The sequence below is a fragment of the Sus scrofa genome, chromosome 5 (genome assembly GCF_054392235.1).
Source record: "Sus scrofa isolate SSC_HxYL_T2T_F1_AM1 chromosome 5, Sscrofa_HxYL_maternal_Yorkshire_Landrace_v2.0, whole genome shotgun sequence".
Lineage (NCBI taxonomy): Eukaryota > Metazoa > Chordata > Mammalia > Artiodactyla > Suidae > Sus > Sus scrofa.
The window spans coordinates 58,791,902-58,807,692 of NC_139387.1; the positions used below are offsets into that span (position 1 = coordinate 58,791,902).

Below are 15,791 nucleotides of genomic sequence, written 5' to 3' on the forward strand. Positions count from 1 at the left end.
CTATGGAAATAAAATTTCAGTCATCATGATAATCTGCATAATGTTGAAAGATGTGATTTACTCCTTAAAGTTAGGAGGAGAGCTACTTTGTATTTTTGCTTTTCCAGATTATAAGGCACTTGGTATTCTGAAGCGGCAGTTCCCTAACACATCGCTAATTGGACTGACTGCCACTGCGACAAGTCATGTTTTGAAGGATGCTCAGAAAATATTGTGTGTGGAAAAGTGTTTTACTTTTACAGCTTCTTTTAATCGACCTAATCTCTATTATGAGGTATGTAACTTTTATGCCAATTTATTAATTTTGTGAAGGATTTCGTGAGTCACAGTTAATTATGCTTAAAACCTAAAATATCAGGTGATTATAAGCAGATTTATTAATGAATGCTTTCTTTCCATTTTTTAAAAATTGAAATATTGGAGTTCCCTTCGTGGCTCAGTGTTTAACAAATCCGACTAAGGACCATGAGGTTGCGGGTTCGATCCCTGGCCTTGCTCAGTAGGTTAAGGATCTGGCATCACCAGGAGCTTTAGTGTAGGTCATAGACGTGGCTTGGATCTCGCCTTGCTGTGGCTCTGGCGTAGGCCAGCGACTATAGCTCTGATTAGATCCCTAGCCTGGGAACCTCCATATGCCGTGGGTTCAGCCCTAGAAAAGACAAAAAAAAAAAAAAAAAAAAATTGAAGTATAGTTGATTTACAATATTCTATTAATTTCTGCTGTATAGCAAAATGATTCAGTTTTATATATAAACATACATATTCTTTCTCTTATTCTTTTCTATTATGGTTTATCACAGGATATTGAATATTGAATACTATACAGTAGAACCTTGTTGCTTACCCATCCTGTATATAATAATTTGCATCTACTAAACCCAAACTCCCAGTCCTTCCCTCCCCAACCCCCTACCCCTTGGCAACCACAAATCTGTTGTCTCTATCTGTAAGTCTGTTTTTGTTTCATGATTAAGGTCATTTATGTCATATTTTATTTATTTTTTAAATTTTTTCATTTGTTTGTCTTTTTAGGGATGCACCCACGGCATATGGAGGTTTCCAGGCTAGGAGTTGAATTGGAGCTACAGCTGCTGGCCTACACCACAACTGATGGCAATGCCAGATCCTTAACCCACTGAGCGAAGCCAGGGATCCAACCTGTGTCCTTATGGATGCTAGATGGATTTGTTTCCGCTGAGCCACCACGTGAACTCCCATTTATGTCATATTTTAGATTCCACATACAAGTGATATCATATGGCATTCATCTTTCTCATTCTGACATAACTTCACTTAGCATGATAATCTCTAGGCCCATCCATGTTGCTGCAAATGGATTATTTCATCCTTTTTATGGCCGAGTAGTGTTCCATTGTATGTATGTACTACATCTTTATCCATTCCTTTGTCGATGGACATTTAGGTTGTTTCTGTGTCTTAGCTATTGTGAAGAGTGCTGCTGTGAACATTGAGTTTTGTCCAGTTATATGTCCTGGAGTGAGATTGCTGGATCATCTGGCAACTTTATTTTCGGTTTTTTGAGGAACCTTCATACTGTTCTCCATAGTGACTCCTACCAGCGGTGTAAGAGCGTTCCCTTTTCTACACAGTCTTCCCAGCACTTCTTATTTGTAGACTTTTTGATGATGGTCATTCTGACCTATGTGAGGTGGTACCTCATTGTGGTTCTGATTTGCATTTCTCTAATAATCAGTGATGATGAGCATCTTTTCAGGTGCTTGTTGACCATCCATGTGTCTTCTTTGGAGAAATGTCTATTTAGGTATTCTGCCTATTTTTTGATTGGGTTGTTTGAGCTGGGTTGTATGAACTCTTTGCATATTTTGGAAATTAAGCCCTTTTTGATTGCATCATCTCAGTATTTTCTCTCAGTTCATACGTTGTGTTTTTGTTTTATTTATGGTTTCCTTTGCTATGCAAAAGCTTATATGTTTGATTAGATCCCATTTTCTATTTTTGCTTTTATTTCTGTTGCCTTAGAAGACTGGACCTAAGAAAATATTGGTACACTTTATGTCAGGAAATGTTTTGCCTGTCTTCTCTTCTAGGAGTTTTATGGTGTCATGTCTTATATTTAAGTTTTTAAGCCATTTTGAGTTTATTTTTGTATATAGTGTGAGGGTGTGTTCTAACCTCATTGATTTACATGTGGCTGTCCAACTTTCCCATACCACTTGCTGAAGAGATCATCTTCTCCCCATTGTATGTTCTTCCTCTTTTGTTGAAGGTTAATTGGCCATAGGTGTGTGAGTTTATGTCTCGGCTCTCTATTCTGTTCCATTGATTTGTATGTCTGTTTTTGTGCCAACCATGCTGTTTTGATTACTGTAAGTTTGTAGTGTTGTCAGAAGTCTGGGAAGGGTATACCTCCTGCTTTGTTTTTTTCCTCAAGATTGCTTTGGCAATTTTGGGTCTTTTATGGGTCCATATAAATTTTAAGATTGTTTTAGTTTGTGAAAAATGTCATGGGTAATTTCATAGGGATCACATTAAATTTACGGATTGCTTTTGGTAGTATGGCCATTGTAGCAATTTTAATTCTTCCAATCCAAGAGCATGGAATTTTTCCATCTCCTTGAATCATCTTCAGTTTCCTCTATTAATGTTTTTTTGTAGTTCTCAACATATGTTTTTTACCTCCTTCGTGAGGTTTATTCATAAGTATTTTATTTATTTATTTTTGATTCAGTTTTTAAAAGGGATCATTTGTTTAAATTCCCTTTCTGATATTTCATTAATAGTGTGAAGAAATGCAACCAGGAGTTCCCTGGTGACTTAGTGGGTTAAAGATCTGGTATGGTCACTGCTGTGGCTCAAGTCACTGCTATGGCAAGGGTTTGATCCTTGGCTTGGCAACTTCTGCATACTGTGGGCATGGCCAAAAATAACAACAACAACAACAAAAAAAACCAGGAAAAGAAACAAAAGCAAAAGAAATGCCACCGATTTCTGTATGTTAATCTTGTATCCTCTTGCCTTGCTGAATTCATTTATCAGTTCTAGTAGTTTTTTGGAGATGTCTTTCAGGTTTCCTGTATATAGTATCATGTCATATTCATATATTGACAATTTAACCTCTTCTCTTCCAATTTGGATACCTTTTATTTCTTTTAATGTAAGCTTTCTTCATAGATCTCTTGGGCCGCTTGATCTTTTGCTAGGTTGAGTAGAAGACACTGCCTCATTAAATTTGCATACATGCTTTCTTGTCCAAGGATGGAGAGAAAGCATGCGTTGATACCAAGGGCCCTAATGACATCTCTATTTAAATGTGTTACAGAATAATACAAAATGAATATGCCAGTAAAGATGTGCTAACACTTTCTATTTGGATTATATTTGATAAAACCTTGAAAGTTAAATAACCTCACAGCTGTTTTTCCTTTCTAATTCTTTCAACAACAGACTTAATGGGGAATTCCCACTATGGTGCAGTGGTAAAAGGATTTGGCATTGTTTCAGTGATGAGGTGGATTCGATCCCTGGCCCAGCACAGTGGCTTAAGGATCTGGCATTGCTGCAGCCATGGCATGGGTTGCAGCTGTGGCTTGGATTCAGTCTCTGGCCTGGTAACTTCTATATGCCACAGGTGTGGCCAAAAAAAAAAAACCCAAAAAAACCCAAAAAAGTGGAAACCAGAATAGTCACTATTTTTCTGAGTTTTCACTGAATGGTTATTTGTGTCATGGTTTATGTTTTTAATGAAAGTAGCATCAGAAATTTAAGAAGTCTTCATCTTCACAAGTTATTTGCTTCCGTGCCTCCTCATCTCTGGTTAATTCAAAAATAGGGGTTAAGAAGAGTCTGGGGGGAGTTCCTGTTGTGGCTCAGAGGAAATGAATCTGACTAGTATAGTATCCATGAGGTTGCAGGTTCAATCCCTGGCCTTGCTCATTGGGTTAAGAATCCAGTGTTGCTGTGAGCTGTGGTGTAGGTCGCAGATGTGGCTCGGATCCTGCATTGCTATGGCTGTGGCATAGGCCGGCAACTGCAGCTCCGATTCATCCCCTAGCCCAGGAACCTCCATATGCCTTGGGTGTGGCCCTAAAAAGCAAAAAAAAAAAAAAAAAAAAAAAAAAAAAAAGAATCTGGAAGGTGACAGGAACAGATAAAGTAAGTGAAAGACTGAAAGAGGAGTTCCCTGGTGGTGTAGTGGGTTCAAGATCAGCATTGTCACTTCTGTGTCTCGTAGTTGATCCCTCACCCCAGAACTTCTGCATGCCATGGGCACAGCCAAAAATGAGTAATAGAAAAAAACTCACTATGCTCAGGAAAGAATGATGCCTTCAGAATTGTAGGTAAATGACCACATGATACTCATTAATTTACTTTTTAAGAATTTATCCTTTCTTTTTTCTTTTCTTTTTTTTTCTCTAGGTTCGGCAGAAGCCCTCAAATACTGAAGATTTTATTGAGGATATTGTAAAGCTTATCAATGGAAGATACAAGGGGCAATCAGGTAATATAAAAACAAACCAACTTTGAAGACTGCGGGAGAACTTTCAGAAAGTACAAATATTACACTAACACACTGGAAAATGATTAACACCAAAAAATATTAATGCCTGACAGAAGATATTTGAAAATATCATGATAAAATTAATTTGCTTGGTGATCTTAGAAATTGGGCATGGCTTTTGCTATTGACACAGATTGTAAGAATCATAAAACTGCCTGGTTTTTTTTTTTTTTGCTTATTTACACTTAATTTGCTTTAAAGAGTGGATGTAATGACATAATGTTAATTACCAATAGCACATATTTAGTAGGTCCAGTCTATGTAAGATATAAGGTTAAGCATGGTGTTCTAAAGGGATATGAAATATAATTCCTTATACTAAAGGACACATTAAAGAAATCAATAATATGTACTGAATGAGTTAAATCTAGGTAGAGTTGAGAGTGTATATAATGTGTTCTGGGATTAATGCATAAACAGATGTTTCCTGAAGCAAGGAGTTGGTGTAAAGTAGCATGTTAAAACTGTTCTGTAGATTTTCAGGAGATATTACTGGATGCCCTGTATAAAAGGAATTCAAGGGTCAAATAAGTTTGGAAATTGCTGCAGCTCTTTGTTCCTCCTGGATAGTCCCAGGGTGTATCAGCATCTCGTTAGTTCTCACCAGCCCTGCAAATGAAGAGAGATGCGCATTTAACTTAGCTCAATGCAGTGCTTCCCAAACTTCTTTGCACACAAAGCTCTTTTTTCACAGCACACTTGTTAACGTCTTGTGGAGCTATGGTGCGTCAGGGAAGTATTATGTAGTGGGAGGTAAGGCTGAGAAAGAAGAGAGATGATGGGAACTCAAACCTCAGGGCTCATTTCTGCTTCAGAGCAAGTGGGTGATCCCATCTTGAATGACACCAAAAAGTCAGTATCTGTCAGGGCCTTTGGATTTTTTCATAATTCCTTCTTCCCCATTTATTGTAATTATTGTCGGTATCTTGAGTGTGTAGGTTAAAAATTATCTTCCGGGAATGTGTACTACATGTATCTAACATGTGGACGTATTTGACTACAGGAATCATATATTGCTTTTCTCAGAAAGACTCTGAGCAAGTTACAGTTAGTTTACAGAAATTGGGGATTCATGCGGGTGCTTACCATGCCAACATGGAACCAGAAGATAAGACTACAGTTCATAGAAGATGGTCAGCCAATGAAATTCAGGTTAAGTAATATATCTTCAATATAAGCCTAATTCGCCTTTAAAAATATTTTAAATTGATTTAATTAACATATAAAATGTTAAAACATTTTAGGTAGTGGTGGCAACAGTTGCATTTGGGATGGGAATTGATAAGCCAGATGTGAGGTTTGTTATTCATCATTCAATGAGTAAATCAATGGAAAATTATTACCAGGAGAGTGGACGTGCAGGTATGTAAAACTCGTATCCAGAAGTCATTTTTAAAAGAGCTTTAAAAACACTACAAATTGTTTAATAATATTAAACTTATAAACTTCTTTATTGGTTAGTATTTTTATAACTTTTTACCAGTTTCATATTTATTTGCCTAAGGAGATAGTTTACTTATGTTCTACTGGAGTCATGAATTATTTCTTATGTTTGCTAAGGTAATTGGATATCCATCCTTGACTCCTGAATTTTTAATTAGTGGTTTCAAATCTGTAACTTAAATAACTGAACTTATGGACAGATATTTTTAACTGATAAAGCTGATTATTGATAGATTTCTGTAGTCACTTTTTATTTATTTATTTAAAAAATTTTTTTTCTTTTTAGGGCCATGCCTGTGGCTTTAGTCACTTTTTCAAAAATGTAAGAGCAGATGTTAGAAATTAATTTTCATATCTCCATCTGAAATTTCTAAATATTTAGACTATTAAGTATCCCCAGTGAAGTTTACATATGTTATTTTTGCATGTTTGAATTTTTAAAGTAATCATGCAATCTCAAGATTTCTCCCACTCCAGGTCGAGATGACATGAAAGCAGACTGTATTTTGTATTATGGCTTTGGAGATATATTCAGGATAAGTTCAATGGTAGTAATGGAAAATGTGGGACAGCAGAAGCTTTATGAGATGGTATCATATTGCCAAAACATAAGCAAGTAAGCCACACACCTTTTTATCACTTTTGTCAGTTAAAGACAAGAACAGTATAAAAGCATACAATGTTATTTTTAGTCCTTACTAAAGTGAGTAAATGCATTGGTGAAACATCAAGTGAAAACCAGTAAAAGCAGATAATCTGAAAGGTGAGAGCCAGTACATGAACCTGCAGGATGCTTGACTCCAAGAAAAGATATTCTTAGATATAGAGAACAAACTAATGGGGAGAGTGAGGGGAGGAGCAAAATAAGAGTGTGGGTGTGGGAGGTACAAACTATTGGGTGTTAAATAGGTTCAAGGGTTGTGCAACATGGGAAATATAGCCAGTATTTTGTAATAACTGTAAATGAAAGTAACTTTTTTTTTTTTTTTTTTTTAATATCCACACTCATGGCATCTGGAAGTTCCTGGGCCAGGGACTGAATCCTAGCCCGAGCTGCAGCCTATGCTGCAACTGCAGCAATGCTGGATTTAACCCACTTTAACCCACTGTGCTGGGCTGGGGATCAAACCCATGCCTCGGCAGCAATGGAGCCACTGCAGTTAGATTCTTAACCCACTGTGTCACAGTGGGAACTCTGGGTAACCTTTATTTTATTTTATTTTGTGTTTTACCGCCACACCTGTAGCATATGTAAGTTCCCAGGCTAGGGGTCGAATTGGAGCTGCAACTGACAGCCTACGTCACAGCCACAGCAACGTTAGATCTGAGCCTCGTCTGTGACCTACACCACAGCTCACGGCAATGTCGGATCCTTTGACCCACTAAGCGAGGCCAGTGATCGAACCCACATTCTCATGGATACTAGTTGGGCTCACTTTTGGTGCACCACAATGGGAACTCCCTGAAAAGTAACCTTTAAAAACTGTATTAAAAAATTAAAAAAAAAATAGTATCTTAAATCTAAAAAAAAAAAAGAAAAAAAAACCAGGAAAAGAAAAAAGAGAGGATATTCTCTGTTTGAGATAATTCTCCAAAATTATTTTTTATTGAAGGTCTTGATACAGATTAACAGTGAGTTCTCTGGCACTGGCATTTCAGCAATATGCTTTAATGATTTTGAAAAGGTGTATAAGATAGCCATTTTGATAATTGAGCTCAGTAACACATACCATTATGCCAGCTGATGGGTTGATGAAATAACTGAGAGTAGGGTCAAGTTTCTCCTTAAATAAATTTTAGGAGTTCCTGTCGTGGCGCAGTGGTTAACGAATCCGACTAGGAACCATGAGGTTGCGGGTTCGGTCCCTGCCCTTGCTCAGTGGGTTAATGATCCGGCTTTGCCGTGAGCTGTGGTGTAGGTTGCAGACGCGGCTTGGACCCCGCGTTGCTGTGGCTCTGGTGTAGGCCGGTGGCTACAGCTCTGATTCGACCCCTAGCCTGGGAACCTCCATATGCCGTGGGAGTGGCCCAAGAAATAGCAAATAAAAAAGACAAAAAAAAAAAAAAAAAAAAAAAAAAGAAAGAAATTTTAACCTATTTAGCATTGCTTTAGTTAGAAAATATAGATAGCTTCCTGATGCCTTTTCAGTCTCATCTTTTTTTTTATTTTTAAAAATTGAGATATACTTTACAATATTATATTAGTTTCAGGTGTACAACATAGTAATTCAGAATTTTTATAGATTATACTCAGATTATAAAATATTGGCTATATGCCTTGTGATGTACAATATATTCTTTTTTTTACTGAAGTATAGTTGATTTACAATGTTGTGTTAATTTCAGCTGTATCTATATAAATACATGTTCTTTTTTGTATTCTTTTCCATTTTGGTTTTTATCACAGAATATTGACTGTAATTCCCTGCGCCATACAGTAGGACCTTGTTGTTTTATCTACATACAATAGTTTGCATCTGCTTACCCCAAACTGTACAATATATTCTTGTATCCAATACCCCATCTTGCTGCTAACCCTTTCCTTCTCCCCACTTGTAATCACTACTTTGTTTTCTATATCTACTTTATGTTTTACATTTATATATTTTTGTTATATACACTAGTTCACTTTATTTTTTTAGATTCCACATGTAAGTAATAATAAACAGTATTTGTCTTTCTCTCTCTGTCTTACTTCACTAAGCATAATGTTCTCCAGGTTCATCTGTGTTGTTGCAAATGACAGAAATTCTTTCTCATGGCTGGATAGTATTCCATTTTATATATATATGTTCTTTATCCATCCATTCATTGATGGACACTTAGGTTGTTTCCATACCTTGGCAATTGTGAATAATGCTGTGAACATGGGAGTGTAGATATCTTTGGGTATTTTTGTCATTTTAGCAATATTAATTATTCCAATCCAATAGCACAATGTATCTTTTCATTTGTTTGTGTCATCTTCAGTTTCTTTCATCATTGTGTAATAGCTTTCCAGTGTAAGTCTTTTACCTTCTTAAGGGGATTTGTCCCTAGGTATTTTATTCTTTTTGATGTAATTGTAAATGAGATTGTTTCCTTAATTTTGCTTCTGATGGTTCATTGTTAGTGTATAGAAATGCAACAGGTTTTTGTATATTAATTTTGCATTCTGGAACTTTACTGAATTTATTAATAAGCCCTAGTAGTTTTTTAGTGGCATCTTTAGGATTTTCTATGTATAGCATGATGTCATCTGCAAACAGTGACAGTTTTACTTATTCCTTTCCAATTTGGACTTCTTTTATTTCTTTTGTCTGATTGGTATGACTAGGACTTCCAATACTGTGTTGAATAAAAGTGGCAAGAATGTGCATGCTTGTCTTGTTCCTGATCTGAGAGGAAATGATTTCAGCATTTCACTATTGAGTATGATGTTAGCTGTAGGCTTATATGTGGCTTTTAGTATGTTGAGGTTTGTTCTCTTTGTACTCACTTTGTGGAGATTTTTTTTTATCATAAATGGATGTTGAATCTTGTCAAAAGCTTTTTCCTCGATATTGAGAGGATCATATGGTTTTTATCTTAGAGTTTGTTAATGTGCTGTATCACATTGATTTCCAGATATTGAACCATCCTTGCATTACTGAGATAAATCCTACTTGATCATGATGCATGATCCTTTTAATATATTGTTCAATTCAGCTTGCTAAGTTTTTTTGAGGATTTTAGCGTCTGTGTCCATCAGTGATATTGGCTGGTAATTTTTTGTGTGTGTGATATTTTTGTCTGGTTTCGGAATGGTGATTTTGGCTTCAGAATGAATTTGCAAGTGTTCCCTTGTAATTTTTTTTTGAACTGCTTGAAAGAGGTAGCTGTCAACTTTTCTCTAAATGTTTGGAAGTATTCACCTGTGAAGCCACATAGTCCTGGACTTTTGTTTCTTGGGAATTTTAAAATTATTAATTCAGTTTTATTATTGGCAATTGGTCTGTTCATATTGTCCATTCCTCTTTGTTCAGTCTTGGGAGGGTGAACATTTCTAGGAATTTGTCCGTTTCTTCTAGGTTGTCCATTTTTTTGGCAAATAGTTGTAGTAATCTCTTTGACTTTTTTATTTCTGTGGTATTGGTTGTAACTTCTTTTTCTTTTTTGATTTTACTGATTTGGGCCCTCTCTTTTTCTTGATGACTCAGGCTAAAGGTGTATCAATTTTATCTTTTTAGAAAACCAATTCTTAATTTCATTGATTTCGTCCATTGTTTAAAATTCTCTACTTCATTATTTTTGCTCTGATCTTTAGGATTTCTTTTCTTCTATTAACTTTTGGGTTTTGTTCTTCTTTTTCTAGTTCCTTTAGGTGTAAGTTTAGGTTGTTTGAGATTTTTCTTGTTACTTGAGAGGCTTGTATCACTTTAAGTCTCCCTTTTAGAATGCTTTTGCTGCATCCTATATATTATCAATCATTGTGTTTTCATTTTCACTTGTCTCCAGGTATTTTTGCATTTCTTCTTTAATTTCTTCAGTGTTTCATTGGTTGTTTAATAGCATCTTGTTTAGCCTCTGCATGTTTGTTTTTTTGCAGTTTTTTTTTTTTTTTTTTCTTGTGGTTGATTTTTAGTCTCATAGTGCTATGGCTGGAAGAGATGCTTGGTATTATCTCAGTTTTCTTAAATTTACCATGGCTTGTTTTATGGGCTAGCATGTGATCTATTCTGGAGAATACTCCATGTGCACTTGAAAAGAATCTATATTTTGCTGCTTTTGCATGGAGTGTTCTATATATATATCTTTTGTGTCCATCTGGTCTAATATGTCATTTAAGGCCAGAGTTTCCTTATTGATATTCTGTCTGGATCATCTGTCCATTGATGTAAGTGGGGTGTTACAGTTCCCTTTTATCATCGTGTTCCAGTCAATTTCTTCCTCTATGTCTGTTGCTACTTGCTTTATGTATTTAGGTGGTCTTATGTTGGGTGTATATATATTAACAATTGTTATATCTTCTTGGATTGATCCCTTGATCATTATGTAATGTTCTTTGTCTCTTATAACAGTCTTTGCTTTAAAGTCTGTTTTGTCTGATACAACTGTTGCTACCTGGGCTTTCTTTTGATTTCCATTTGCATCTAATACCTTTCCCCATCCCCTCACATTTAGTCTTTCGTGTGCCCAGGTCTGAAGTGCGTCTCTTGTAGGCAGAAGATATATGGGTCTTGATTTTGTGTCCATTCAGCCACTCTCTATATTTTGGAGTATTTAGTCTATTTACAATAATGTAATTATTGATAGGTGTATATCGTTAATTGTTTTGGGGTGAGTTTGTAGGTCTTTTTTGTTCCATTTTTCTTCTTTTATGATTTGATGACTGTCTTTAGTGTTACATTTGGATTCCTTTGTGTGTGTGTGTATCTATTATAGATTTTTGGTTTGTGGTTACCATGAGGTTTATATAAAGCAATCTCTCTATGTACATGATTAAGTTGCTGATCTTTTTACTTCAGATGCATTTTAACAACCCTGCATTTGTTCCTTCCTCCCCTCACAATTACTATTTTCAGTCTCAGTCTTTTTTTTTTTTTTTTTTGTCTTTTTGCCTTTCCTTGAGCCGCTCCTGCAGCATATGGAGGTTCCCAGGCTAGGGGTCCAATTGGAGCTGTAGCTGCTGGCCTACACCAGAGCTACAACAACATGGGATCTGAGCCACGTCTGCAACCTACACCACTGCTCACACAACGCCAGATCCTCAACCCACTGAGCAAGGCCAGGGATCGAACCTGCAACCTCATGGTTCCTAGTCGGATTCGTTAACCACTGCGCCACAATGGGAACTCCATTCTCAGTCATCTTTGTAGTCTCATTATCTATCACAAAAAAGGACTCAAAATTTTTGAAATAAGCAGTAACTAGACAGGGACAGAAAATGGTATCCTTTTTTTATGGTTGCTAAAATAATCCAGTTAAAAAAAAAATGAGAAAATGAAAATTTCCTTAGATAGCCAGTAAACCCCCCATGAAGCATATTTTGGGATTTAGACTCAAAAGTGATACTGTGAAAGACAAGAAACTGCTTTGCTATCAGGAAGTTTCTCTTAATACAGTCTTATGTTGGAGATATTGCTGTTTCGGTTCCACACTACTGCAATAAAGTGAATATTGCAATAAAGCAAGTCATATGAGTCTTTTGGTTTCACAGTGCATATATATAAGTTATTTTTATATTGTACTGTAATATGTTAACTGTGCAATGGGATTATGTCTGAAAAAAAAGATACATACTTTAAAGATTATTCTTTAAAGTTCCTACTGTGGCACAACAGTTTTGGCGACATCTTTGGAGGCCTGGGATTGAAGTTTGATTGATCCGTGACCCAGCACAGTGGGTTAAGGAACCAGCATCACCATAGCTGTGGTGTAAGACATAACTGTGGCTCAACTCTGCTTCCTGGCCTGGGAACTCCATATGCCACAGGGTGGCCAAAAAAGAGAAAGGAAAAAAAAAAGTTATTGCTAAAAAATGCCGTCATTATCTGACCCTTCACCAAATTGTAGTAATAACATCAAAGACCACTAATCACAGCTCACTGTAACAATATAATAATAATGAAAAAGTTTGAAATTTTCCAAAAAGTACCAAATTGTGATACAGAGACATGAAGTGAGCAACTGCTGTTAGAAAAATGGTACCAAGAGACTTGATCAATGCAAGATTGCCACAAACCTTCAATGTTGTTTAAAAAAAAAAAAAAAAGCATTATCTGAAGAGCACAAAAAAGTGAACAAAGTACAGCAAAAGAAGGTAGGCCTGTAGTTGTGACATACTGAACCTCAAAATAAATCTCAGAGACTTTTAAAAAGCAAAGTTTTAACAACATGTGGGGAAAAAAATTGTATATAGTGGGCAAAATAATGGTCACCCAAAGATGTCCACTTCCAAATCCCTGGAACTTGGAGTGTGCTACCTTATGTGGCAAAAGGAAATTAAGGTTACAAATCCAATTAAGGTTGCAATCAGATGATCTTAAAATAGGAAGATAGTCCCGGATTATTTGAGTGGATCCACTAAAACCACAAGAGTCCTTAATTGTGGAAGGAGGCATAAGTTGTCTGAGTGATATGAAGACTTAACTCATTCTTGTTGGCTTTGATGATGGAGGAAAAGGGGCCATGAGCCAAGGAATGCAGGCAGCCTCTAGAATCTGGGAAGGGCAAGGAAACAGATTCTTTCCCAGAGGCTCCAGGAGAAATCCAGCCCTGCTGACACCTTGATTTTAACCCAGTGAGACCTATGTCAGCCTTCTAACCTATAAACATGAAAGGTAATAAATTTCTTTTAAGCCACCAAATTTGTAGTAGTTATGGCAGAAATAGGAACTAATATAGTATATAACCTTGTATTTTTAAATAGGGATTCTTAAAACTGGTAGATCATTTGATAATTTGTATGTCTAATGCACTTGCAGATGTCGCCGTGTATTGATAGCTCAACATTTTGATGAAGTATGGAGCCCAGAAGAATGTAACAAAATGTGTGATAATTGCTGTAAAGATACTTGTGAGTTTGTTTTTTAAATCTTTATAAGCTGATATTTATAGGTAGGACTACATGAGGGCAGTACTAGATGCCCGAAATGGATTCAAAGAATAAGCAAGATGTGAATAGAATTTCCCAGATTCACAAGTAACAACACAAAGTTTTGAAACAAGGCAAATAAAATTAAAAGCCATATGCATATGCATTTATTTTATGTTGCTACACTGAGGACATGTTAAGTTTTTAAGAAATGAAGAAAAAAGTTTAAAGTCCCTCTGAATAGAAATGCTATTTACGTGAGAATGCTAAAGTCTCATGATAATCTCTAATACTTTATAGTTGCTGATTGTAAAGAGAAACTTAGTGCTATAAACAGAGATCAGAGTGAATCGCTTTTGATCCAGATAATGGCTAATTACTCATAAGACACCAATTTAGTAATGTGTTGGTGCTATATTTCACTCTTTAAAACCCTGTATGTTGTATTTGATGACTTGGACTAACCCATTCCTCACAGAGTTCTGATGTTCTTGTAGGTGAAGGTCACAAGTTTTAACTTTGCAGCTAGAGAAAATTATTTGCATCTATTAGACTATGCTCTACAGACCAAATAAATAAGAGTGATAAATACATCAGAGTGCTTCGATCAGTAATGGGAATATCTGTTGAGGACATTCTTATGAAATTAAGAGTTTCCTGGAAGCCATACTAGTTTTCAGACCATTGTTACACACGTTAGGTAAATATGAAGAGCAGATTGACTCCTATAAACATCTAAGTATTTGTCATAATCATGTTTAGCTAACAATCTTTGGTTCCTAGAGCATACTCAAAGGCTTTCTGATAACCAGATTCTTTGCTTCATATCACCTAAGTCCCACAGTATCTTACAGACTTAAATCTAATGACAGACCTGAGCAAGTCTTAGTTCAAAACATAGCCAGTGTTTAGGGTGGCTCAGTTGGTTGATGACTCATTTTTGACCAATCTAAGGAGAGTATCCCTGCGCTAAATTTTAAATCCCAATTCACCTGTATTCATGTCTCTTTCAACAGCATTTGAGAGAAAGAACATAACAGCATACTGTAGAGATCTAGTCAAGATCTTGAAGCAGGCAGAGGAACTGAATGAAAAGCTCACTCCACTGAAACTGATCGATTCTTGGTTGGGAAAGGGAGCAGCCAAACTCAGGGTAGCAGGCATTGCTCCTCCCACACTTCCTCGTGAAGACCTGGAGAAAATTATTGCCCACTTTCTCATACAGCAGTATCTCAAGTATGTACAAACCCATTTCCTGTCCTTTCATGTTGTCTTTATGATTCTCATTTTTATAACTGCAACAGAACAAAGGTTCTGCATCTGTTTCATGAGAATTTTTAAACGCTACAAAATTTACCTCGTAGACAAATCCAAAATTTGATTACTGTGTCAAAAAAGTACACAACTAAATATTTTAAGTTGCATTTTTATACTAAAAGTTTTATTTCATGTCAGTGTTACTTAAAATGATTGCATTTATTTTAAAATAAATTTCAGTTTGTTATTTGCAACTTCTCAAAACCTGATTGTTGGCCTTTATCTTCCACAGAGAAGACTACAGTTTTACGGCTTATGCTACCATCTCCTACTTGAAAATAGGACCTAAAGCTAATCTTTTGAACAATGAGGCACATGTTATTACTATGCAAGTAAAGAGGCCCACACAGAGCTGTTTCAGGGTAACTACTTTTAGTTTTTATATATTTAAAAAATACATTAAACTCTCGGGCATGCTTTTCTTTGACTCATACTCTTCTGGGTCCAGTGGGATGTAAGAGATTTGAGTTTTCTTCCTGGAAGCTGGGTATGGAAGACAGAAAACCTACCTTTATGTTCTGCAGAGAAGTTAAATAGAAGAATTTAGACTAGCTTTTTAGCAGAGACTAGGGCTTTCCCACCTTTTGGAATGTTAAGATTCTGTTTTAATGTCTTATTTTGTGATGCACCCTGCCCTCATGACATGCTTGTAGTCAGTACTAGTTGAGAAGTCTGCAAGTGCAGCAGAGGCTGAAAACCAGTTATAAACTAACCACTATCAAGGCTGCAAAAGCACGCCAGGCACGTGTTTCTGAGGACACATGATGTGTTCTTTTATAGTCTTGACAGCACAGCCCCTTCCTTATATTAAAGATAGGGCTCATATTGGAAGAAATTTGAAGATAAAAAACAAGACCACTGGACACTTAAAGAGCTGATATAGGACTACTGAGGTTATTAAATCTCCAGAGAAAATGGAATAGCTGAAGTTTTACC

The 15,791-nt window shown here is 36.2% G+C and overlaps 1 protein-coding gene across 4 annotated transcripts in view; it reads left to right on the forward strand.

Moving 5' to 3' along the window:
* Nucleotides 1–15,791, forward strand: part of RECQL (RecQ like helicase) — a 46,091-nt gene that overhangs the window by 28,721 nt on the left and 1,579 nt on the right. For 3 of the 4 annotated variants that reach the window (XM_085024717.1, NM_001253707.1, XM_021091092.2), the window contains 8 exon segments: nt 108–274; nt 4,399–4,480; nt 5,544–5,692; nt 5,785–5,902; nt 6,461–6,599; nt 13,429–13,520; nt 14,555–14,774; nt 15,088–15,217. In XM_085024717.1, the coding sequence (XP_084880843.1) occupies nt 108–274; nt 4,399–4,480; nt 5,544–5,692; nt 5,785–5,902; nt 6,461–6,599; nt 13,429–13,520; nt 14,555–14,774; nt 15,088–15,217 (1,097 nt within the window). 4 annotated transcript variants of the gene reach the window in all.